Source organism: Euwallacea fornicatus, chromosome 11, assembly GCF_040115645.1.
Source record: "Euwallacea fornicatus isolate EFF26 chromosome 11, ASM4011564v1, whole genome shotgun sequence".
NCBI lineage: Eukaryota > Metazoa > Arthropoda > Insecta > Coleoptera > Curculionidae > Euwallacea > Euwallacea fornicatus.
Window position 1 is genome coordinate 3,483,210 of NC_089551.1, and position 24,537 is coordinate 3,507,746.

The following is a 24,537-nucleotide window of genomic DNA, read 5'->3' on the forward strand; positions in this document are numbered from 1 at the left end:
TACGAATTTTAAACGGCTGATAAGAAATACGTCTCTTCCACACGATTTGTGGGAAAAAAAGACAAAAAAATATGCAGGGTGGTCCGGTGTTTCAGTCGGATTTAACTAGCACCATTTGTCTTTAAAGTTGCTCTTTCCTCGGCTTATCTCGTCATTCTCGTAAATTACTTTTTTTTTCACTGTTGTCATTTACCTCGTATGTATATTATGGTACGATGTTAATTAACTTTAACTATATTTAAAAAGGTTTTTAATTTTTTGGCATTAAAGAGATTGCAAATTCAGAGTGGCCCGAACGTGAATATTCAGTTTATAGTTTGGCAGACCGTTTTTATAAATCCCGAATCCCGGTAAACATCATCAAAATACCTAATTTTTTGGTTCGGAAGTTTCAAAGACTGATAGAGAATCAAAAATAATATGTTTGCTTAATAAACAATTCCTCTAAGACGCAGCGTTCCCGAGGATACTCGACCTTGAAACTTTGATTTTTTTTTTTCATGTTTTTTAGATATCTCGCAAACGAACTGCAGTACTAACAATATTTGGAGTAACATATCTCGTGGAGAACTAGTAATTCTCTAACGTCCATGTTTTGTATCATCGGTGACGTAATTTTATTTTTTCAATTAGAATTTTTCGCCACTGGTGCTAACCATGAATTTTAAGAAAATTGGTATTTTGGATCCTCTGACATTTTTTGCAGAAAATGTATACCTTGTAGTGATCTCGCAGGATACACCGTTTTCGAGCTACTGATGTGTTAATGTATTAACGATTGAAACATTCTATATGCTTAATAAATTAAAACCTTTATAATTTATAGTACATTAATATTCTATTAGCGCAAAAACGGTGCGACCTACGAAATAATTACGAGATAAACTTTTTGTAACAAACACCATAGAACTCAAACAAAAATTCTGGTTAGCACAGGGGCGTAGAAAATTTTATCTAATATTAAAAAAAGAAATTATTTATGAATTTCTGTCCCTCGACAACCTGATAATTTGAAATACGTTAGAAATATATTTTGAAAGTATTAAACAATTTAATGATTTTAAAGCGTAAATTTTGATATATTATACAAATCATTGAACTCGCTTACTCATCAGCATTTTTTCATTCCAAGCCATTGTCACCTTGCACACTGCATCACCCCTAAACCCTTCCCGGCGTAATTACTAGATATCCCTAAACTTACTTCGTCAAAAAAGTCTTGCTCTATGCCTCTAGGCTACTGCTTGTCTTGGCACATGCTCCTGTATAGAACTATTTTTATATATTTTAGTAAACAATTTTTCCAGGCCGCGAACCCGTACCTGACTGGAATGCCACAGGTGGGTAGCACATACAGCCCCTACTTCGCCCCCGGGCCGATCATGCCCACGATAATGCAGGATCCAACGGGGGTGGGCTCGCCCCTCGGGGTCGTTCCCCAGACAGTGGTCGCCCAACAGAAGATGCCCAGATCCGATAGGTTAGAGGTGAGTTTTTTTGGCAAAATTGGTTATTTACTGGTTCAAGGTTATTGATGGGAACTACTGCGTCTGCGACATGATCATGCGCCGCTCATTCGTTATTTCTTTCGACGCTTTGTTTTTTTTTTATTATTTTGATTATTTTCCTTCTTTCAGCCGAACATTTACAGTTACGACTTGGCAAGCAGACTTACTGTACTGAAACTATTAATAGTTCATTGGCATGCCTTTTATTATTTTTCTATTTTATTTTTATTTTTTGAAAACGTTTTTTAGTTATTTTGATTTTTGTTTCGCAGGTTTATTTAGTTGGTTGTTTGTTAAACTCGGGGCATAACGGCTAGGCTTAGAGGTAATTAACCCCCACAATACACTAACACCACGCTCACCTTAACCCTCAGCTAACCTTCTCTCCAATACCTACACATAGACGTAGTGCAGTTTTCCCCTTGTGTACATAGTGTTAAAGGGTTTTTCCTTCTGCTCACATTGTTTTATATACATAGTCCTTTTTCTAGCTGTAAATACGAAACGTCAACCCTCTGAGCACCTGTAACTTTCTATCGACCTTTCATTGTGCACGGTGTGAAGTTCTGTCAGTAGTACCTATAGTGCTGTTAGCTGCCCATCGGCTCATTTTGTCAAGCTTTTACCTACCTCTCGATAGAAAGTTATTTACGTAGATGATCATTTAGCTGCGGCTGGACCCTTGTTCCGTACCGTCCTTTTGCCTGACCCTGCATTGCTCGGCTCGCGCTATCTACGAGCAATCGCGCGAACATTCGCGCGATTGCTCGCGGCGTTCAAAGGCAGAAATGATCATCTGGGGGCGATCGTTTGGACACCTGGAGGGCGGGGGGCTTAGCTCATCGCTGGGTTCTGCTGTAGGTGTGCCGCGAGTTCCAGCGCGGAGCGTGTAAACGCGCAGAGTCCGAATGTCGCTTTGCGCATCCCGCCGACTCTGTGACTTCCAACGAGGACGGCACGGTCACTGTCTGCATGGACGCAGTCAAGGGCCGGTGCAACCGCGACCCCTGCCGCTATTTCCACCCCCCTCTGCACCTTCAAGCCCAAATCAAGGCCGCACAGTCGCGGGCTAGCGCGGTATGCTACGCAGTCGTAGGGCGCACGCTGTCAAGCCTCTTTTTTTAGTTGGTGTTGTGTGATTGTTGTTCTGGTTTGTTCATGCGTTTCTCCCATGCGACCTTTTCATTTTTTTTTTTTTTTAATTTCTTATTTGTTTCGTTAACCCGAATTGGACCAGAATCTCCCTGTTGAACGGATTCTCCAGCGACTCCAAATGAAATAATAAATTTTTTCGCCCATTGGCAAATAAGTAACTTTTAATGATGCGAACCAGGCAGAAACTGTTTCACTGCCTGAGCAATAAGATGCCACTCTTACTTCGTTAGGTGTAAAAAAAAATTGCATGCCATGCTGCCAAGATCTCTTTTTAACTTCACCTAATTGCATCGTTCGCATGCACAAGAATTAAGACAGGAGTTGAATAACAATGTTTTAAAGAAACATTAGGGAGATTCGGTGTCGAAACCCCCGTTTTATTATTGAATGTTGTGTTATTGCCGCTCTGCCATGCCTTTTATACCTAACTAGCAGTTTTTTTTTGTCGAAAGAGTTTTTGACTAATCCAAAGACTTCTAATTATTGGCATCATGCTTTATTTTCGGCCTTCGTGACAAAACCGTAGGTAGCTTGATGTATCAGCAGGCATTAGACTCCATTTTAGTAGCAGTCATTCGTGATGCAATGATTTGCTATATTCTCCCCTCTCTGCTATTTCTTGTCAGTAAGTAGCTTAGACCCCGATTTCCTGAGTGAGGCATGACGCTAGCGCTCAGCAGCAGCAGCAACTACCCTATCCCATCCTCTCCCGGCAAATCGATCCTGAGACCACTGTTGGATGCGCAGTCGAATTTCTCCGGGATGGAGGTAGAAATAAAACAGACGCCACCTTGCGGAGGGGAGAGGTAGCTCATCATTGTATTGAAGACTCCAAAAAGGGAATGAATGCTACGTCCTGGAGGGCACAATGCAAGCATAAGAAAACGAGCCATTTTCACGTTAAATTTGATGTGTAAAACGCAATTTGAACTTGTGATTTAGTACTCGCTTTCTTCGGTTTGTTTACGATTCGCAGCGCCCTCATCGGGAGTTCAATTTCCATATTACGAATTTTAGTGGAGTTTTATTGTCTCTCTATGAATATATTTTTTTGACAGAGTGAAACTTATGTTAGACAATTTTTCATTGATTATGATAGTACTGAAGCTCGAATTATTGCTGTTATGACCCATAATTATCGTGATGTAGTTTAGCCGATGTGAATTTTTAAATATCGTTTCAACTTCATAATGTCTACGCAACTGGATCTTTCAAGTCAGCCCCCGACGACATTTTCGTCTCGAAATTTCTCGCGAGTTATGAATATATATTCCCGTCTTAAGGCCCTTTACCTAAGGGAGCAACATATAGCAAAATTCACATCAAGGATCCAGAGGCGTAGACCTGAAAAAATACTTATTTGATTTGTTGGTAGTGGTAGTTGCATGCACGACCCCTGACCAATTACTTACAGTAGTCTTTCTTTGCACTCAAGCACTTGATCACTATTGGCTCGCCGTTATTAGTGACTTGCCACGATTAAAAAATAAGTACAAACGTAGTCAGCGATAGCCAAAATTTTTTAAATCAAAAGTAGTACTACAAATGTTTGCTGACCAATTCATTCGTTTAACAACTGTCCAATACGAGGCTCGCCTCCGAACGTGTTCTTATTTTCGCTGGAAGGGCGCCCTCGGACAGCGCAGTTGTCCTCGGACAGCGAAGCTATCCGAAGGTCACTAAATGAATCGTTCGAGGTCCTCGTTCGGACACAATGTCATTAATTAGAGCTGGTTTGTTTTATTTCCCCTGCCGTTGGTGCGGATGTGCTTGGTCTTGTGCTGCTGCTACTACTACTAATAGCCCGCCGCCGTTTCGCCATTGCTGGCTCAGCCGCCGTCGGCTGCAGCCGCCGTCGCCGCTGCCGCCGCCGCCGCCCTCGAGATTGGCAAGAAGAGGCCACGCGAACCTAGCACCGCCGACACAGATCTATTACTGGTACCTTTTGCGCCTGCTTTGCATGATCACACTATCTTTGGTTTTTCTTTATATTTATTTTCTTCGTTTTAGTTGTTTCCTCGGCTATTTTGCTCCAGAGACAAAACAGTCGGGGGTTCAACCAACCACACACGAGCACACCAATGAACACACAACGTTACTTGATCGGTAGTGGTTTGTGTCTTAACTACATACGAATTGTACCAAAGACTCGCGAGCTTTGTAAATTAGCTTTTCATAGTCCAAAAAAGAGTGGGGTCATCCATCAAATACAAAACATTTTTTGCTTTCGCTTTAAGCTTCACAACTTGTATATACCTTTCAAGCTTAGGTACTAACGAGAGGAAATTTTGAGGAGAGTGTAGAAAGAGCCGAACTGCTACCTCGAAAGTTGTTAGCATGTTGTGAGAGCTGCTCGCGTTCGAGGAGGTACCTGAGACAACATCAGCTTCCGCTAAGGCTTCCTAAATTTGCACGTCGATCTGTGTTTAGGTTACTTTGCTTATCTCGTTTGATTTCAACCACACAGGATACTGCATCTGGACCTCGCAACATTCTAGCAACGATTTTTTTTTCGAAGACATCAAGACTGGCATTGTCTAGGTACGCTTCGGCGTACGTAGGCATGGCCGCTTTAACTTAATTACGTTTATTGGTAACAGTGGCCATTGCCGCTCTTAAAGTAGACTAATACTTAAGGTTTTTAGCTGTTTTAACAAGTTAGCGGTACTATGTTTGTCTCGTCACCAATGGCTGTTTTACGTATTAACTGAACTATTTGTGATTTTTTTCAGATGGATATGAAGTCCGTTGGGTCCTTTTACTACGAAAATTTTGTAAGTATTGCACTGAAGGATGTAAGGGGGTGACAAAGCATGATAGATATGCTTGTTTAAGTTTGCGTCATGTTCGATAATTTTTTTTAATATTCCTCCAATTTTGAATATGAGCATTAATATTTCTGTGTCACAGTTTGGCTTGGTTCCCATTGCACCAGCGCCGACTGTTTGCCTTTGACTGATAACTTAGATTCTAAATACAGGATGGTGCAAATTTGAAAAAACGGGGGTTTGGTAGACTGTCAGAGACGCAGAATCGGTTAAATTAAAGCGAAATCGTACAATACATTTTTGTACTTCGTAAATGTCGCTTTACAAGTTACGATGTTTTGGGTACTAACGGAGATATTGGAAAGAAAGAGATGTAAAAACAAATCGTATTATTTCAATTTAACTGACAATAAGAATCCGTAAGTATTAACATACGGACCCCGGCACTCGATTTTGAGACGATTTATTGGCAAACTCCCCATGTGAGATCTCTCTTAAATTTAACTGACCCAATATCTCCTCTTACGATTTAGGAGATTCGGGTATATTCTCAAGAATGCGCAGCATCCTGTATTATAGCCACTTTCATAGCTCACTCTCAGAATAATCTATGGCATGGTGGCAGCAATCAACTCTCGTCCGTCTTCTATTCAAAATTGAAATAGCGATCCGTCAGAGCTATATTTTGAACGACTTAACATTTTCAGGCCTTCCCTGCCGGCGTGGTACCGTATAAACGACCGGCAGCCGACAAATCGGGCATGCCCGTGTACCAGCCGAACGCAGCCACCACGTACCAACAGCTGATGCAACTGCAACAGCCCTTCGTGCCCGTTTCATGTGAGTACCCAACGTCACCCGCCCCGCCCCCGTCCTCGTCCGCTTCGCCTTCCATCCCGGAGGCGGCCGCCGGCGGCGTTGCTGTAACCGCGCACCAAACGCCCATTTCGATGGCGATGGCGTACGTGCAGCAGGCGCAGCTGCAGCAATCGCAGGTGCAACAGCCGCAGCCGCCTCCGCCCCAGCCTCAATTGCTCTCCAAAGAGAGCGAGGCTGGCGCTTCCACGGTGGTGACGTCCTCCGCCGGCCTCACTAGCTTACCGGCACAGCAACCTGTCACTGTTTTCCCTGATCCCGCCGCCATGGCCAAGGAAGTAGCGCAGCAAAACTACGCCAAAGCCATTAAATTAGCCGCTATGAGTCAGTCGTTAACAGCTTCGCAGCTGAACCCGCTTAACTACACCGGAGTAACTTTGAACAAGCAAACTTTGGCGGTTCCGCAGCCGGCTTTGCGATATCCCGCGGCCATCCCGTTTACCGGTTTGAACTTGGGCTTGGCCGCCGCCAATCCGTATTCCGCGGCTTTAGCTCAGCAGAATTTCCTCAACATAGCGCGTCCCCCTGCGGCTGCTTTGCAGCTGAACCCGTACTCGATCATGAGGCCGGCCGTGGCCTCGTATGCGGGTGTTGCCACAACGGCCGCGCCCATGATCAACGGCGGGCTTTTGGCTGCCGCTCAGTATTCAAATGCTGCAGCTGCGGCTGCCACAGTTTCGACCGCGCCTGTGGCTCCGTCCGCTGCCATGGCGGCCGTAGCTGCGCAAACCAACAACAATAACAATAACGTGGTGGTACAGCCGTTCAAGAAATTGAAAACTTCGTAGGTATGTTTGTTCGTTGGTTTCGTGTTGTTTTGTTTTATTGAAAGTAGCTGTTCGGCCGTGTTTTGCCCACTTTTAAGTATTTTTTTAAAACGGAGTCTAGTCAAAGAGAAAGCAGTGACGTGCCGGTAAGCGAGTGCCTCAGAACTGTGATACCCCACTCTCACACCCGAGACGCTAAATTCGCACCCGCTAACAAAACGTACTTTCCTCTCTGTCTCATATCTTTCTGCAATTGTTCCACTAATACCCTCTCAGTACGGTTTGACATTATTTTTTTGGTGGATAAGTTTAGGCTGTAAGATTTTAAGCCAGGCATAGATATATCTTTTTGCATGACATTCTGTCGTATTTATATACATACAACTACGAACCGTATTATTTAATCGAGAGCCTAATTCGATTGCATGGTAGAGTTTTAAGCAGCGTATCTGTTAGACAAGTGCCATTTTTTTGTAGATTTGAATGTTTTTGTTAACCAGCCCAAAAAGATCAACGTCACTGAGTTTACGCTTTTACCATAATTTCTTTGGCAAATCTGTCAGCGAACTTTTGAATTCCAGTTTTCTGTAGTTACGGTGGGTGTTTGCGTGGTTGTCCAGTCCAGGACAGACGGGTTTCTGACAGGTTTGCAGGGAACGCGGTTTATCTATGTTGAAGTGTGCTAGAGCAAGAAACGCAATAGAAAAATCAGTTAACACTAGCGTAATCTATACATATGCAAACAACGTTTACAATCTCTTTGAAACACAAACCCACTATCCTGGCTTTCATGACAAAATAATGCTTTTTTTGCTGCCCCACTTTTCTCTCGATGTTAGAAAGCTTCTTACTAACTTGTGGCATATTACAAACCGAGTGTGTCGCTTTATTATCCAACTGCATGGGGATTTTCAAATCCATCCGAATCGTTTGGGAGCTTTCCGCAAATACTAAAGCGTGATCTTTTTGGGTCGGCATCACGTAGACTATACTAAGAACACGGCAAGTTAGTAATTTTATATTGTTATCGTCTCTCGCTTTACCTTTTTATCCAGTCACTATCTCTTTTTATTATTAATCAATCGCTGGTCTCAGTCTAATCGTACGTAGGCAAGACACTGGCGCAGTTTGTTCCTATTTTTAATTAATTAGTTTTGTGTACGTTTTTTAGCCTAAAAGGCCTTTAACGATTTAAATTGTTGTTATTTTCTTCTTATTGATATAATAATTTGTTTGTCGTCTTCCTGTGTTTGATCTCCATGGCACAAAAATGTAGCACATGTACGTACTTCGTTCCCGTGATGCGTTATATTCAATTTTAAATTGCGCCTGTAAGTTTTGTATGTAGAGCAAATGTTTACGCTTCTTTCATTAGTATTTTGAGGAACTGTGTGCAATTTTTGGGTAGACTTCCAGGAACGGCAGCCATTTGCCGTTTTGAGAGTTCCTCCTATTTTATAAAAGAAACTTTTTTCCACAATCCGCGTTCGGAAGTGTGCACATTTAGTTTTAATATGGTATAGCTATAAAGCTTCGAAAAAGTTTATTAGTCCATCCGGTAAATAGGAAGGTAGTATAAAGAAGTGAGGAAAATGCCTGCGTTAAAACCCACTTGAAAGTTACATAAAAGGTTAGTTCGGACCTAGATTGGTTCATTTAAGTAAGTACTTTGCCGCTAGAAGTTTAGGCAGGAACATTTGTACCGTTCGCGGATTTACAACTTCAGTTTCTATCAGATTTTCTGCTACCGTTGATTCTGTTAACGCTTAAAAATGTTGAAATTTTCAAATTCGCTTCCCTCGTCGATGTAAAAGAGAATAAACTCCAGTGTATGTCGGTTACTAAAGGTGTGATTTGTTTTTTGTGGACCCGTAGAACATCAGAAATCTCTAAAGCATTTAATACCCGATCTCAGTTCATGTTTTTAGTAAACTTTTCGACAAACTTCCAGCGAGCAAATTTGGATTTAACCGATTCGCTCCCTCTCTGGAAATATCCACCATTAAATTCCAACACATTTCTATTCAATAACTAGAGCTTTATAGCTGTACCCTCTTTGTTGACAAAAATTTTGGCGCTAAATATTTGTTCTGTGTCCAAAGTAGTTCCACATTTTTATTGTAAGATATAGGCTAGATTAGAAAATGGTTAATTGATGTATTTTATCCTATTACTATAAATAATATTGATAATATTAAAAATGTGTCTTACTAGTTAGCATTTATCGTACTATTATTATAAAGTAAAAAAAGGAATTTTAATAATTTTAGTAAGGGGCTCTTTAATGGAGCGCGCCCAAAGTTGTGATGCTTGTATTTCAAACAAAAAAGATCACTTTACTATATTGCATTACTTAATTGGAGTTAGTTGATACGTATAGTTATTATACGAAGAATTTTTGCATTTTTATGTAGGATGGTTACAGAACTGTGTTAAAAACTTAGACAGGATAGCAAAAGTAAATCAGGCTCGACGTTTGACCGCTTAATAAAGTAGTTTTTTGGGTAAATGGCTAGTGGGTGACTTTCGACGACTTTCCACGATTTCAGTAACTACTTAATTAAAGGAGAGTCGTGGAAGGGGCCTAAGAGTGCGTAATCAGCTGCCAGCCATCTTAAATCCGACTTGCATAATTGATAATGACGTGTAGTGCCTTTTAGGCTGCTGATCACGCTTCGCTACTGGTGTGGGTCACATTCATAGCATAGCATAGCGTCCGAGGTCCTATATTTTTCATAAAGTCGACGATTTACTTTGTGTACCGTATTGTTCTAATCCTGAGGTGTATGTATTTATCACTGCTACTATTTGTAATAATAATGCTTGAAAATGCATGATATTTGTTTTATTAATCATTTTTTCGCTTATTATTTCGACTCTCCCTCCTCCTTATTACTTTTGTTTATATTTTATTTTATTTTTATGCGGGATTTTGCGAGATATATACTTCTCAAGGGGGCCTATGATAACATGCACTTTATTTTTTGTGTAACTCATTCGCTTTATCAACTTTGTTGGTACAACTATGGTAAGTGTTGTGATTTCAGTAGAACGACGTATTGCACCAACAAAGATAGATCATCATCACAAATGACTCTGATTATGGCTTGTTGAATTATTGGTAAAGTTGAGCTAATAAATATACTATTTGCAGACTTAATGTGATCACGTCACCACCTCGAGACATTAATTAAGAAGTGCAATTTTGTTTCAGGGGATAATGTTCTTTCTAAGCGAGTACATTACTATACTTTAGCATTGTTTTACTAGTTACGATATGAAAACTGCTTAGCCACAGATTTTAATTAAGAAAACTGATGTTTTATTTCTCTCGAATCAAATCGATTTCAACTGATTCAATTTCATAGCAAACTTTCATAAAATATTTGAATTATTACTCAAGAATTATCGTATGCATTTAAATATTTTGTTATTTATGGCGTAGTGTTCATAGAACCATTCGCATACAACAGCCATTTCCGTTTTAATCAGTCCTCTACTATTACCAGTAATTATTACTTCATTATTATAGACAAGGGTATGCAAAAATACATCGAAATTCTAAAACCACCCACTATTATCAGGTTAATTTTTAACAAGCATCAATTAGAATTTAATTTGTTAATTTGTCATTAAAGGCTCTTTCAAATGATAATTTCAAAAATAACTTTTTTGTGACGTTTCTGGACCACGAATTTAATGTTCTAAAGCTCCAAACTTACCAACATTCGGCAGCATTTAAAACGAGCAAAAAATAAAGTGTGCGCCTTTAAGCCGAGTACCTTTCTTCGTCTGGGACGGCGTCATCAACTCGCTTCAGCTTGTGTAATGTGCATACTTAAACGAACTTATCTTTCAGCACCATTCTAACCATCGTTTTGGGTTATACTTATAGTTAACCAGCGGACTTGATTCGCCTGCACATTGCACAAAGCTACTAGGTACTACCTATTCAAATCAAAAGAGTCCGTCGAAATTTAAGCTTTAAGTTGAGATTTGAGTTTGGTTGGATGATATCAGACGTAATTTGGAAAAATTTGTGTGTGGAACCACCGTAGTGACTGATATTCTATTTACATTAGAGCTTATTTTGTACTTATTTAGCGATGGGTACTACCACGTGTTTGGCGTGCGCGCGCTTTCAAAATATAATTAGGATTTGGTGGGATTATCAGCGTCAATGTGCATGTCCTAGTTATGTTTACCTGAAAGCCGCTATTGCTTGCGGGACAACCTGCTACTACTCTTGTAGCTTGTAGTACTACTACTAGTAAGTAAAGTACCGTTTTACTACAGTTTTCGTTATTTGCAGACCTCCGGCAGCATTGGCACAGTAACAGCTTGTACTTTTCTTACTGATACTTAATATTGTTACCGTTTTTATTTATTTTTTTTTATTAACAAACAGTGCTGGTAACAGTACGACCGCTTTGCTTTAGGATTATCTTTGTTCGGCTACTTAGGTAGATTTCCAATTGTAAGTAATCCCCCTCTTTATCAGCTGTTTTGTGTTTGGAGTGGTGCGCAGGTACCGATCCAGGCGAATTTACTGCGAGGTTGAACAGAGCTTTGTTCGCCGATTTGAAGGCCGACCAAGCTTTGCGACCAACCATAGACTGTTTTGTTGAGTAGGGAATGTAAATCGAAGAATTGATTTGCTTTTTATCTGTTTCATGCTTACCGCCACCCACTCGTTTATTTCTAACAAACTTTCCGGAACCCGGAACCATTTATCACACTCTCAACTGTCTGTTTTGCAATTTGCGAAAAAAAAAAAATCTAAATCGCTCATAATACGGTGGTGTCTGGTGGGTTACGTACTTACTCGTACTGGCTGTGTAACTCGTACTGGCTGCGATGCCGCTTCTCGCTGATGCACAATCTCTGCATGACGCCATCATAGACAATGGTGCGCCCTCCAACGCCCCCTTTGTGATCTACACTGACGAGCAAGGACAGGTATTCACGTTGTTTTTGCTTCCTGTAAGCTGTGCTACATCGCTAGAAACAAAACACTCACCTCACGTATGTACTTTAAATCTTCCTCGTACATACCGCGTTTGACGCTGCGGCGCGCAAACGCGGAACATACGAACCAATTTATGTAGGACGGCTTGCACGGACCTCTTTATTTACTAACAACAAGTTACAATGTTCCTAAATCTCTACTAATTAGTCACTAACCACTGTCGTCAATGTTACATTGTAACTTGTTAATTCGTTTTGTTATTTTTTAATTTTAAACATGGACACACATTGCGAACAACGTTTTGGCTTTGTCGCAGTTTGTGTACGACCCCCAGGCTTTTTGATTAGTTTGCAAGTAAGTGAGTTTGCGCTTTAACGGTGCCAGTCATTGTAGTTTGACCTTTGGAAGTATTTAGTGCTGGTTAGATAAGTAATCAACGCTGCTGACATTTGAATAATGTAAGAGTGCATGAGGTCTAATTATATAATCAACAATGTAATAGCTTCCACTAATCGTGGCTATGAGATATGTAAGTCAGGAAACTAACTATAGTGAAGGCATGTACTGTGTGTACCTCCTAACTCGATCCCACGAAATTGAAAATCGTGACGTGACACCCGATGCAGAATTCAACACAAAAACCAGTTTTTTCTACTATAATTTCTTTTCATATTTCTAAGTTAAAAAACAATTTAGTTGGTGTTATTAAATGTAAGTAGTTTCTCCATTAAATTTTAACCCTCCCAAGTGTCACCTCATGTTTCGCCATTTTTACCAGGCTTTTGTTGCCAAATTGCTCGAATTTGCTTCTTAGATTTCGATGTGAATTACGTTTACTAACATATTAGTTTTAACTAATAAGAACAATTAAACCGTGGTATTCCCCTAAAAGAGACCTCATCAATGTGTTTTTAGCTTCCCGCTTCTCTCTAGAGAATCTTTCAATTGCGCTGAAGATTATTATAAAGCGTCTCCTCGCTGACGTCTCCCACTTAATAACTCCAGTTTTAGAGCGATTACTTATCTAACTCAGCAACATTCCATAGCTTCTTACAATCTATCAAATTTTAGCTGAGATTCTCAAACATTCTGCATGTAACACACTAAATTCCGATTGTCATTATACCCGACGTAACACTTACTGGCTTTTGGTTTCGGCCTTCGCTGCCATATTTTTTCAGCTTATCTCATTTATACCTTATTATTGTTTAGTAGTTTGTTTTAGTATTAATTGTAATTGCCTCTCCACTTTGTACCTCTCTTAGACGTTTGTGAAGGTTTTCGAAGACGTCCTGCCGAATGCAGAATGATTGACGATCGCTGACGGAATGCGCCGCAGTATTTTTTAGTCAAGACAATTTTGGCACCAGTTTCTTTTTTTTTTTTTCTTTTTTTTTAAATAATAATAATAATTACGAGGAGCGATTTTTGGCCATCTTACTAGCCGAAGTCTGCTCGGTTGCGCATCAGTTACCCTCGGTGACTGCTGCGCAGTGAGATTTAAGTTACTTAAGTGCTCCTATTTGTGACGAAAGTGAGATGGTGGCATGGCTAATGATTCAATGTTTTTTCAGTTACTGGACACCCTCCCGGTGTGCCAAGATTTTAATCGTGGCCTATGCACCCGGCCCACATGCAAGTTCGTACATCTTCAGGAAGGTGAGTACCAATTAGTATTTCCATTTTATCTTGTACTAAGTAGAAAATCAATTTCTGGTTTTACTGTGTATACAGGACATTTCGAATTCAGCCCCCACCATTGGAATGTCTAAAACTAGAGGAGACACGAAGAAGTTTAAATAGGGGCAAAATTACCTAATTTAGCGCTTGATCAAGTGCCGTTTTCAAGATTTGAATTTTCCGAGTACTTCCGAAGATATAAAAAAAAAATAAATGTTGGAGATTTTATTTATTAATTTTTTTCGTTATTTAGGAAGGAGCCCCGGAACCACAAGTACATTTTTATTGCCTTTGTTTATAAGTTATGCGATGACGTTTTCAGATTTGCCATCCGGCTATTTTTCTGTCAAAAAATCCAATGTAGTGCCCATAAGAAAAAATAAATTTGATGGTGGTAGCGGAAAGACGAAACGTCGGATGGCAAATCTAAAAACGTTATCGTATAGCTAAGAAGAAGAGGCAATGAAAATGTGCTCCTTTTTCAAATAACGCTAAAAAAAATAATAACGAAATATCCAATTTTTAGCTCCTTTCGATAATCTTCGGAAGTACTCGAAAATTTCAAATTTTCAAAATGGCATTTGGGCAAATGCTCAATTTGGCCATTTTGTCCCCATTTAAACTTCTTTACGTCTCCTTTAGTTTCCGAGATCCCAATGATGAGCGTCGAATTTTAAATTTCCTGTGTATTTTGTTCATTTTTTCTTCCATCCTATTTGGAAATAGCAGCACACACGCAAATAGGAATTGTTGAAGCGGTGCAATTACACATTATTTGCAGTTAAAACTGAGAATAGCTTTGCCCTTTACTGAGGACTAGGGACATTGAGTCGCTTTAAGAAAATTGAAGTCAACTTTTCTATTTGTGTTCATAAGATCTCCTTTATTGTACAATATGGCGTTAAAATTGCAAAAACTGTTGAAAACAAGTATTCAAAATAACATTAGATGAGATTAGTTCAGTTGTAGAAAATAATGTCTCTCTTCTTGATTACTAATTTACTTATACAGGATTTGGCATGTGTTCTAGAATGGGTTAATTACAGGTAAACGAAGTAAGTTAGATGATTCTGGTTTTTGGCAACACATATATACAGCAGAAAACAATTATTTGTGGACGAACTTCCTTGTGTCTTAGTTGCCATCGACTATTAAGCATTGACGATAACTGGTGATGTGCTCAAATGGGACGACCTGTATATTACTGGTGGTTAGAAGGACAATATATTTGTTTAAAATGATCGATTTGGTCGCTCTGCTCACTTGAGATGTTCTAGATCTTTTCCAAAAATATTAAGTTAAAATATGGATAATTTGTTAAGTAAATAGCAATTTAACACATTTTGCATTTTCGAAGCATAAGACGTCAATATTTGAAAAATCTATGAAGTTGGCCATGTTAAATGCTGAGCAAGAAATATTCAAAATTAACGGAAGATAGAAAAAAATAATACACAGGACGTTCTGTTTAAAGAAGTAACAAGTAGACCTAATTTTCAATTAACGAAACAAACAATTTATAGAACCATAACGCTGTGTCATCCATTAGTGTTTGAACTCTATCGCTTTCTCAGTCATGTTGTCATGTACAATAAGTGCAGTGTCATCAGCGTATCGCAATATGTATGCTGTTGCGTCTATGGGCGTTTGTTAGCACGATAGACAATTTTCAATAGGCAATAGATAAACTATTTTGAATCTATATAATCATAATTATCTTTATACAAAGTCTCATGTTTTTTATATCGGTCAAAGGCGGACTGTAGGGAGGACAGAACAGAGGGGCGGGTAAATGTATCAGAAATGGAAGGTTTCATTTTTAAGATAAAATTAATTAATATTACTATTGTTTAAGTTAAACCTAATCTTATTATTTTTTAAATAATTAACAATTATTTAAACCTAATTTCGGTTATTTTCTTGTTGTAAGTAATATTTCCTTTTGTTTTTAGTTTTGTGAACTGTAATTTGGTCGTAACGTCATATATCTTTTGTGAGAGTATACAATAGATAAATTTTTAAGACTATCTCAACAATTTCTGGAGTTGCTACCGCATTGGAGAAAATGTTGTTTAAAATAGAAGAATAAATTGGAACCAAAGCATTTTAACACATTAATTTCTCTACATAGAGGCTGGTAATAATAATTAAAAGAAAATGTATTTTCGAAAGCAGAAAGTATTGAATACTAAAATGAAAAGGAACTCAATTACATCAACTCAATTGTTACGTCTAAAAATGTCAGAAAGTCGATATTTCAAAAACGATGAGACTCTGTATAAGAATAAATATGGTTATATAGATTCAAAATGACCCCATCCATCTCCCATTGAAAGTTTTCTGTCCTTCTACCAAACACCCTGCATGTTTTTTGTTCCGGAAGCTATCGTCCATGTTAAGATATCCTTGATGTTAGGAGTCTCTTTCTTCCGTGTGGCCGAAAAGGTTTTAAACAAAATCACAATGCTTTGTTTGCGCTAATTTGCGAAAGCTATTTTGATCGGACTTTTTTCTAGGCGAGGGCGTGGAAGTGATCGAAAACCGGGTAGCGGTGTGTCGGGACGCGGCCAAGGGTCAGTGTTGTCGTTCCACCTGCAAGTACTACCACATCCCGGTGGTGCTGCCCCCCGCTCCGGTGATGGCCGCCCTAACGCCATACTTGCAGCAACAGCAGCAGTAGCCACAACGACTAACACCGAAAACTTATTATTATTTATCGTAATACGTTTATATATTTGCATAGACTTTTATTATTATTACTATTATACATTGATTATTGGACCATGTGATGGCCAGGTAAATAACAAATTGTTTTTCAACGTAGCGTTTAAGAGTTACGAGTGACACGACATCCGGTGTTTTTACTATTACAGAAATATTCTAAAATAGTTAAGTTAGACCTTTGGGGAGATATCCAAAATCAAATGATGTTACGAAATACTTGTAATGTTCCTAGTGTATAGGTAAGACGAAGAAGTGACAATTCCGGCCTTTTTCAAAGTTCGTTCCGGTTCCCACAACGAATTAAGCTTTAAATTTCCCAAAACTCTTTCGAGCAAATCTACCTTAATTACTATACTAATCGTCTAGTCAGAGTAATAATATTGATATCTATATTAGCGCGACTGATGATATTAATATCTCCCACAAAGTCACGATAAAAAATAAAGTAACGGGACGCGGAAAATAAACAAGTTCCTGCATGGTTGATTGATAAGCATTTAGTATTGTCCAATTACCAGGGTATTAAAGGGTTGCTGTCCCCGCAAATTGCCGCAGTGAATTTTTACTGCTCCCTCCCCTCACGTTATCAAACCAGTGCAATAAACTTAAAAACAGTCAAAATTCACTTCCAAGTGCAAACATAAGAATACATCGACTATAAAAAAATATCCAGGCCCTTTAATGCCACCACCAAATAGAGTGAGAGAGCTCCATGTATGAGCACGGGTCTCTGCTTTGCTTCTAGTGCGCGTGCGATTGTTAGCTTGTTTATTAGGTTCGGCGTACCTCTCCCTTTTCCTACCCCATGCCTGGTATCCATTTTTTAAGAAGGGTTGACGTAGGTGTAAAACGTGGTTGGAAAACATTTGCAATATCAAAATGCATTGAAGCAAACTACCTTTTGTTCTTTTGAAAGTCTGCAATACCAAATAACTAAAAAATACCAGCAGAAACATACGTCATCCCTTTCTCTCTTTAGCTGGGGACAGATTCGAGGATGTGGTCCTCGGACACTTATTTTCGTGGGTGCGCGCGAAAGTTCCGAGGGAATCACTGGATATTGGTCGCCTAAATGGATGAGCTAATTGTTGACCAGTTGTTCATCAAACACGTAAAAACCCATTCTGGCGGCAGAAAAGGTTGAAATTTTATTTTATCCATTTTACACAACCAACACTACCCTGGGAACCTTCACGAATACCCATGAAAATGAAGGCCCCATAGCATATAGCGCCCCCTCAACCCCTGGGTGATTTACCCTTAAATCTGTCGCTTGACTAACGCCACGAATTTCTTTCACCTTTGATTCACTAATATACAGGGTGGCCCGGAAAATCCTCGTAAGCGTTAAACGCCCCCCTTTACCCCGACAAAAATGACAATCAGTGGTATTAAGCGCACGTTGTCATAGGAACTTTATAAATGTGATAAATGGCTTCGGGGATTTTTACTAGCCACGCCACTTCTATAGCTTTCAAGCATATAGGGTTTAAGTTTCTATATCGGGCCTATTTTTGGGCCTCCTGTATATTTTGTTTGTTTACCTATTTAAGCGGTGACTCCACTGTGATAACTATACGTTAGGTGTTTACGTAAATGTTTATTTGATTCAATTCAAAATGGCACATACAGGGCGTCGCAATGGGAAATGCCTCTATCGATTGTGCGAATACCCGAGTCGGGGGAAATCTGAAAATGTGATACTAGAGGGCTGTTTCCATTTTTTTATTCTGAACGTGCTTCAGAGCAAGAGCCAGATTCATGTCTACGCGTTGTGCAGTTCGCAGCTCCTCGACAATAACCTTCAACATTGACAGCTGCCATGCGTCAATCGTATTCAGGCTACAAGCGACAGCTATCAAACAACCATTGCTGCTGCCAATTAAGATTTGAGTAGTGTAATTCGTTTGGTACAAGCTGAAGATAGATACGAATTTATCGATGTCGGTCTCATGGTAAATGACATATTGAGTTTGTCTTTGCAATCGAGGATTTCGAATAGCTTCTTGACGTTTGTTTATTGCTCACCGATTATTTGGAGCATTAGGTGTGTTCGTTCGTTTATTATGTTCCAGAGTGCTCCGTAATGACTTGCTCTGATCAGAGCTTGCGGAGCAATCAGATAAAGCGTGTGAAACTATTAAACTAAAATTTGGAGGAAATCCCGGAGGAACTAACTTTATCCAAACCACAAAAATAAAAATATAAGTAAGCAAAATCTGTTTTTCGGTGATCAACACAAGTCAACCGTGCAGAAATTCTGAAGCGGATTTGAAATTGTCATTATAATACGCAACCGTAAGGGAATTCCGCAAATTTCCAAATCTCTTCTGTTTCATCTTCTTCCTCGCCATTGCTTTCAAAGGGAAGGTCTTTCCTGAACTTTATTGTATATTGTAATAAAAGTTAGGTACTTTCCACTTCCAAAATGCTTAATTATTATTAGAAGGAAATCCATTTGCAATTCAGTGCAGAAGTCGTGTATTGTTACAAAACGACTCGAAAACGTTTATTAAATGATCCAGGCACTCGAATATCATTTGACTGCTCAAGCTCCGCTGTTCGAAAACGAATGCAGTAAACGTGTACGGGAATTGCGCAGGAAATTTAAAGAACGAGCCCACGTCCGTAACGAAGGGGGACAAGGACTAGCGGTCTGAAAAGTCTAGAAAATTGGTTGCTGGAAAAATTCCGTCTTGGAAAAATCGGAAACTTAAAAAACGAGCAAAATTTTCGTTGTTGTTACCATTTAATTTTCATTAATGAATTTCCCTGTAGGTAATTCAAATCGGAAAATTCCACCTCGGATGTGTCTTTCAGTACTTTCCTTGACCTACATTTTTTAATTTTCAATTTTGGTTTAGATATGGCTTTACAGTGTGTTGTGTCCGGAAGCGTGTTTTTGTAATACAAAAACACGTTTCATGCGGGAGTTCTGTTTCCTTCAATTTTCAGCTTTCAAATTCTGAAATATATTAGACAAATTTCACACAATCTCAAAACTCTAAAATTTGTTCGTAATCATGATACAAGACGTGGCTGTGATCTTCAACTTTCTATTCATAGATTAGAATTACATAAAGCTAACCCTTGTAAAATCGATGCCGTGCTGCACAACAAAGTGTCAATTCATATAAGGTCAAGCAGAAATAATGAATTTTAGAAAAATATGAAAAGTGTTTTCATAAAAAAATGCCATATGCAAAATGCTAAAATTTCCCTTTTAGTGTGGAATTATGTCTGTGCTGATGTGTCCTAAATTCATTTGTATCGTGTTTATTGGAGCACTAAATCGTCAACGTCACATGCTATTATGGAAGGGTTGCGCAATTGCACAGTGCGCAGACATGCGTCTCGCGCATCTCGCATTTAATCAAAAACACAATCGAAAGATGAAAAAACAGCCCTTTATATACAAGGTGATTTGCGTAAGTGTCCTATTAAAAGTCAACAAGAAGCTCTGGTTAACAAAGTATGGAGCCGCACTTACGACATAAACCTATATTAAATTGATGATTATGCCGACTAGCTTTTATCTCACGCCAATGGACGATGTTCAAATTGATTTTTTAAATTCAATCAGCTATGGTGTTTACATTTTTGAAAGTGATGTTGTTAAATAAAGGGAATATTGTGTCTTTGAGTTGAGAACTTCCAAAAATGCTCTATATCAAATAATCTCTGTAGTTTTCATTGCATTGACATCAATTAATTCGCAAAAATACAATTTGAAATTGCAAAAACGATTTTCTCTGCTTTCAATGATAACTAAAATGTGTATTATTAACTTGGGTGCCCTAATAGTGTGAAATTTTCAGATTATTCCTATTTACGTTTTTTCCACAGTCCCTCGTCTCAGTTCCCGGTATCACACCCTGTATACGTGTCCTATAGGATGTCTCATCATCAGCCGCACCGTTTCTGACGGGATATCCTCTCTTACATTCGGCGCAGAGGGTAAATCACCCTCCATAGAACGGTTAAGTGTAGCTGTAGTAAAAACCGACCCTAATTGCTTATTATTACTGTATGTTATTATTACTAATGAGTATTGTAGCGAACAGTGGCGGCGGCAGTTGTTTACGCCGCCAACACGTAGTCCCTATTGTAGTTTAGTAGCGTTGTTATTATAAATTTACCTTGCATGCCTCCTTACGCTGTTTCCAATGGGTATAATATAATATCCTGAGAAGTAAAGAAATTGCGAAAGATTACATGTGGCAGGTTTGAAGTTTGTACTCATTGGTGTATTCTATATTTATACCTAGCGATTAGATTTAGCTTAACCCTCGTAGCGACGCTTATTTGCATGTTATCTTACGCTTAAACGCTTTAATTTTTCTTCCCGCCCTCTTTATTGTAAGCCTCTGCTTAGTTCTTAACTGAGCCTATCATGACAATTACCAGTTTTGTTTTTGAAATAATCATATTATGAAGAAAATTATCGTTCGGCTTCCATTTTTACCAAAAAAAAAAACTATATTATAGTAGGTATAATATGAGAAGGAAATTGTGATTTTTTACATACCTAATATATTTTATTGTTAATTTCGCGCTCTTATTGTACAGTTGTTGTTGATGCTAAATAGAAAAGTAGACCGTGACGATGTAATTAAAAGTCCTTTTTTTGTAATACCGCTTGTGTAGCAGCGATCCGACCGCTACCGCTTTATGCGCCGCTTCTCTGCGCAGCAGCAGACCAATATTGCAACTTTTATCAGAGTGCTCGCCTCAAACTATTGAGAAACGAGCACGAACATGACATATTTATCGACTAATAAGCAGATTGGAAAATAAATCATGGGGACACACCCAGCTGCGCGAGTCAGCAGCGCACGGGCCAGCTTACGTAAATCAAGTAGAACTAACGCTAATCGCTTCGCTTTTTTTTCGGGCTGCGCTTATTTATCGAAGCATGGCTGACACAGTATTGAAAGTCAAAATACTACATACGCAGGGTCATTTTTCAAACTTTGTCCAGAATTTTACTTCAAAAATTACGAGAGAAATATGTGGCATTGCCACGTTCGAAGATAAACATCAATAAATGGGGATCATTGTTGAAGAATGGCCTTATTCAAGTTGTCTGGTTATATTTGTACTCTGTATTTGTTTTACCTTATAGGCAAGAGATCTCAAATTATAGAAGTTGTAAGAAAACGGTGAAATGATGGGGTTTAAAAATACAGCGTTTTTGAGTATAAGCGAGACAGCTCTATTGCCAGAAATTATGTTTTCTCGTGTTTTAGTAAGGTTTTAATAAATATAATAGGGCCCGTCAGTTGCCTGGGAAAAATTGAATAAATAGCTGATACTAATAAGTAGTTTTAAATATACAAAGAAAGAAAAAATTATTATATTTTTATATGTTTACGTGTTTTTGTTTTTGAAGATATTTTATAAATATGATATTTTTGTTTTGTTATATTTATTGTGTGTTTTTTTATGGTGGTTTGATTTCGGTAACTGACTATGGCGAGTTATTAAGGTGATCGAGATTTTCTTAATCTTTAAAACTGTAAGCGTCGACCTACATAGCGGTTAGGTCTTTAACCTATATAGTTGTTGTTATTGATATATTTTTAGTAGGACAACCAAAATTTTCTGAATTATACACACATTAAAATAACAGAGTGATCCTTAGCGTGAGCCACATAAAAAGGACTTTTTACCCCTTGACCCTTATCGACCCGAGATGTAAATAGCGTGGCTCATCCTTTTTTTATTTGATCAACAACAATTTTGTGATATTTTTAGTAATGATTGTTATTTAAGTCACATCACGAGGCAAACGATGAAAACGTTTGTCGTCAATCCGTTGAAAAACTGCTTAAATCGGGCAGTTTTTTAACGTCCCCGTTAAGTAGGAATGAAACCCCTTGGTCCACCCTTCTTTTCGGGCTAAACATTAGCGAAGGTGGGGTGCGCTTTGGGGCAAAGAATTAATTTTAGATACAATAATCCTGGAGTAAAGGCGAGGCGGCTCGGCGAACAGGAGGAACCTTTAAAAATTTAACAGATTATTTTTGGAGAAATATAAATTTTATGATTGTATAATAATAAATATATAAATAATATAAATTATGATTGTCACTAAAGGTGTCTGTAAAATAATTAATAATAATATAATGAGTGTATGTATGACGGTATACCTATAAATAGGACTCAGAATTATATTGTATCGGCCTCGACGGTTCCTCCTCGTCATCGAGCTTCAACGGCACCCGTGTAGGAATCCCTAAGCATGTAACCTCTCTTTACATTACAAAAATATATCTAATAATATAAAAAATCTTCCTTTAACGAGGTTGTTGATATTAGTAATTATTATTATATTCCTGCACGCATGTCTTGGTTGTGAAGGTACTACAGTGAACTAATTTGATAAAGTGTGTGATTATATATATCTCCATGTTTTTGCCGACTATCCTTGCCTCGAATTGTGTTATTCTAATCAGGATTTCAGTCTGTCAATGTGACCCTAAAAATTTGTGCCATAGGATTATTATTAAATTATTTTAATTTCGGATAAAATTTAAGGTCTCTATTTTGATTTTTTTGTCATATTAGTAAGTACTAGAACATTGTAGTCAAACATTTTGTCAAGTTTCCACGTTCACCGTTATGTCTCATAGACATGATTATTGATATACTATTGTTTATTAATTATTAATATGTAATAAGGATAAACTAATGATGTGATGATGATCAGTAGATCATACAACAATGGGCTTTTAGGCCCTCATTTTCTGAATATAGTAGAGATAATAAACCATTATGTGAAACTTTCTGGTGTTTTTTCTTGCTCAATACCGTAATTGCTTGTTTATCTTCGGCTCACTTAAAGGCGAAAGTAGCTTGGGTCACTTTTCCAGTAACTTCTGCTCAGCATTTTACTGCTCATTAATTGACCATTAATACGTTACTAATATTAAATTTGAAAAAATTAAGGACATCATTAATTGTTTTTAATTAAATTCACGTCACGGGGGGTTTTTCAAGATTTTACTGATATCAGAATTATGGGCAAGGTGGCAGGTAAGATAATAAATATATCGCACAGTGTAGCCACTTAAGTGTTTCCTTTAGTACTGAAATATATAGTATATCAGTTACAATCACGTTCACGATAGTTGAAGTATGGCGTACGCAGCCAATTTATATGAAGTCATTAAAGAATGTAAAAAGATTCAAGAATTCTTGAAAAGAATTCAAGACTAATTTCAATCTTAGGAGCGCGTTGCCAATGTTTTATTAGCTTCTCTCTCAACTCTCAACTATCTCAAATTATTAGAATTCTCTCTTTAAGGATATTAAAATGTGGCAGTATGCTTCTATAAACCCAACCCTTTATATATGCCCATATAAAAAATCCATTGACGTAAGATCTGGTGAACGGGTAGACCGATTTGTTTAATCTTTTAAATTCATTAAATTTATTGATTATTGATGCTGGGGTTTTAACAACTTTATTAACAAAGTCGTTTTGCATGTTTTGGTAGTTTAGGTCAGCATTTAAAAGTCGTTAAAGCTTTATTTACGATTAACTTAAGTTCCATATAGCGCATTGATAAATGTGGTGTATGTTGCTGTGACGTTAAAACTTTCGTGCGGACATTTCGCATTAGGTATTTTTGAAACGGGATAGAGTTTATTGAACTAAGAGAAAATGCATAAGTTAGGTAGAAACGAAAAAATAAAAATTGCATTCACAAATAGAAACAAAAATTAGGGCCGTATTAAAGAAATAAATAAATACGTGTAATGTCATTTTAGGTGATCACTAAAAATGACAACTTTCGTTCCATTTAACATACTTTCTGTATACCTTGCAGTTACCAAGATAGTTATAGTGAACCCAATTTGATGTATAACAACAGCTCTAAAGGAGCCACCCTGTATATGTAACGTTTCAAACGGATGAAAAACGGCAAATAATAAATTTTAACTTTTCTCAATCTATTTTGGTAAAAACCACCACTAATCCGTATATATTTACACTTCAAACGTTTTACAGGTTGTTTTCTTCTAAATATATCCCACGCCTTTCCCGGAAAAAATCTGCGTGTGATCGTTCAAAGTGTCCAGTG

The 24,537-nt window shown here is 38.2% G+C and overlaps 2 protein-coding genes across 14 annotated transcripts in view; one reads left to right on the plus strand and one right to left on the minus strand.

Moving 5' to 3' along the window:
- The window catches only part of LOC136341973 (muscleblind-like protein 1), a 163,804-nt gene extending 147,425 nt beyond the window's left edge, over nucleotides 1-16,379 (plus strand). For 4 of the 10 annotated variants that reach the window (XM_066287388.1, XM_066287393.1, XM_066287392.1 and 1 more), the window contains 4 exons: nucleotides 1,308-1,487; nucleotides 2,370-2,585; nucleotides 5,396-5,437; nucleotides 6,139-11,906. In XM_066287388.1, coding sequence (XP_066143485.1) covers nucleotides 1,308-1,487; nucleotides 2,370-2,585; nucleotides 5,396-5,437; nucleotides 6,139-7,095 — 1,395 coding nt within the window. In that variant the 3' untranslated portion in view covers nucleotides 7,096-11,906. Of the gene's footprint in view, nucleotides 1-1,307; nucleotides 1,488-2,369; nucleotides 2,586-4,466; nucleotides 4,602-5,395; nucleotides 5,438-6,138; nucleotides 11,939-13,617; nucleotides 13,703-16,239 lie in introns of those variants that run through there. The other 6 variants (XM_066287395.1, XM_066287397.1, XR_010732562.1 and 3 more) reach the window with 5 other exon arrangements.
- Nucleotides 1-24,537, minus strand: part of LOC136341984 (uncharacterized) — a 305,269-nt gene that overhangs the window by 201,967 nt on the left and 78,765 nt on the right. For 2 of the 4 annotated variants that reach the window (XM_066287417.1, XM_066287416.1), the window contains one exon: nucleotides 11,896-12,075. The exons of 1 other annotated variant lie outside the window; for it this stretch is intronic. In XM_066287417.1, coding sequence (XP_066143514.1) covers nucleotides 11,896-11,975 — 80 coding nt within the window. In that variant the 5' untranslated portion in view covers nucleotides 11,976-12,075. The remainder of the gene's footprint in view (nucleotides 1-11,895; nucleotides 12,076-24,537) is intronic. One more of the 4 variants, XM_066287414.1, reaches the window with a different exon arrangement.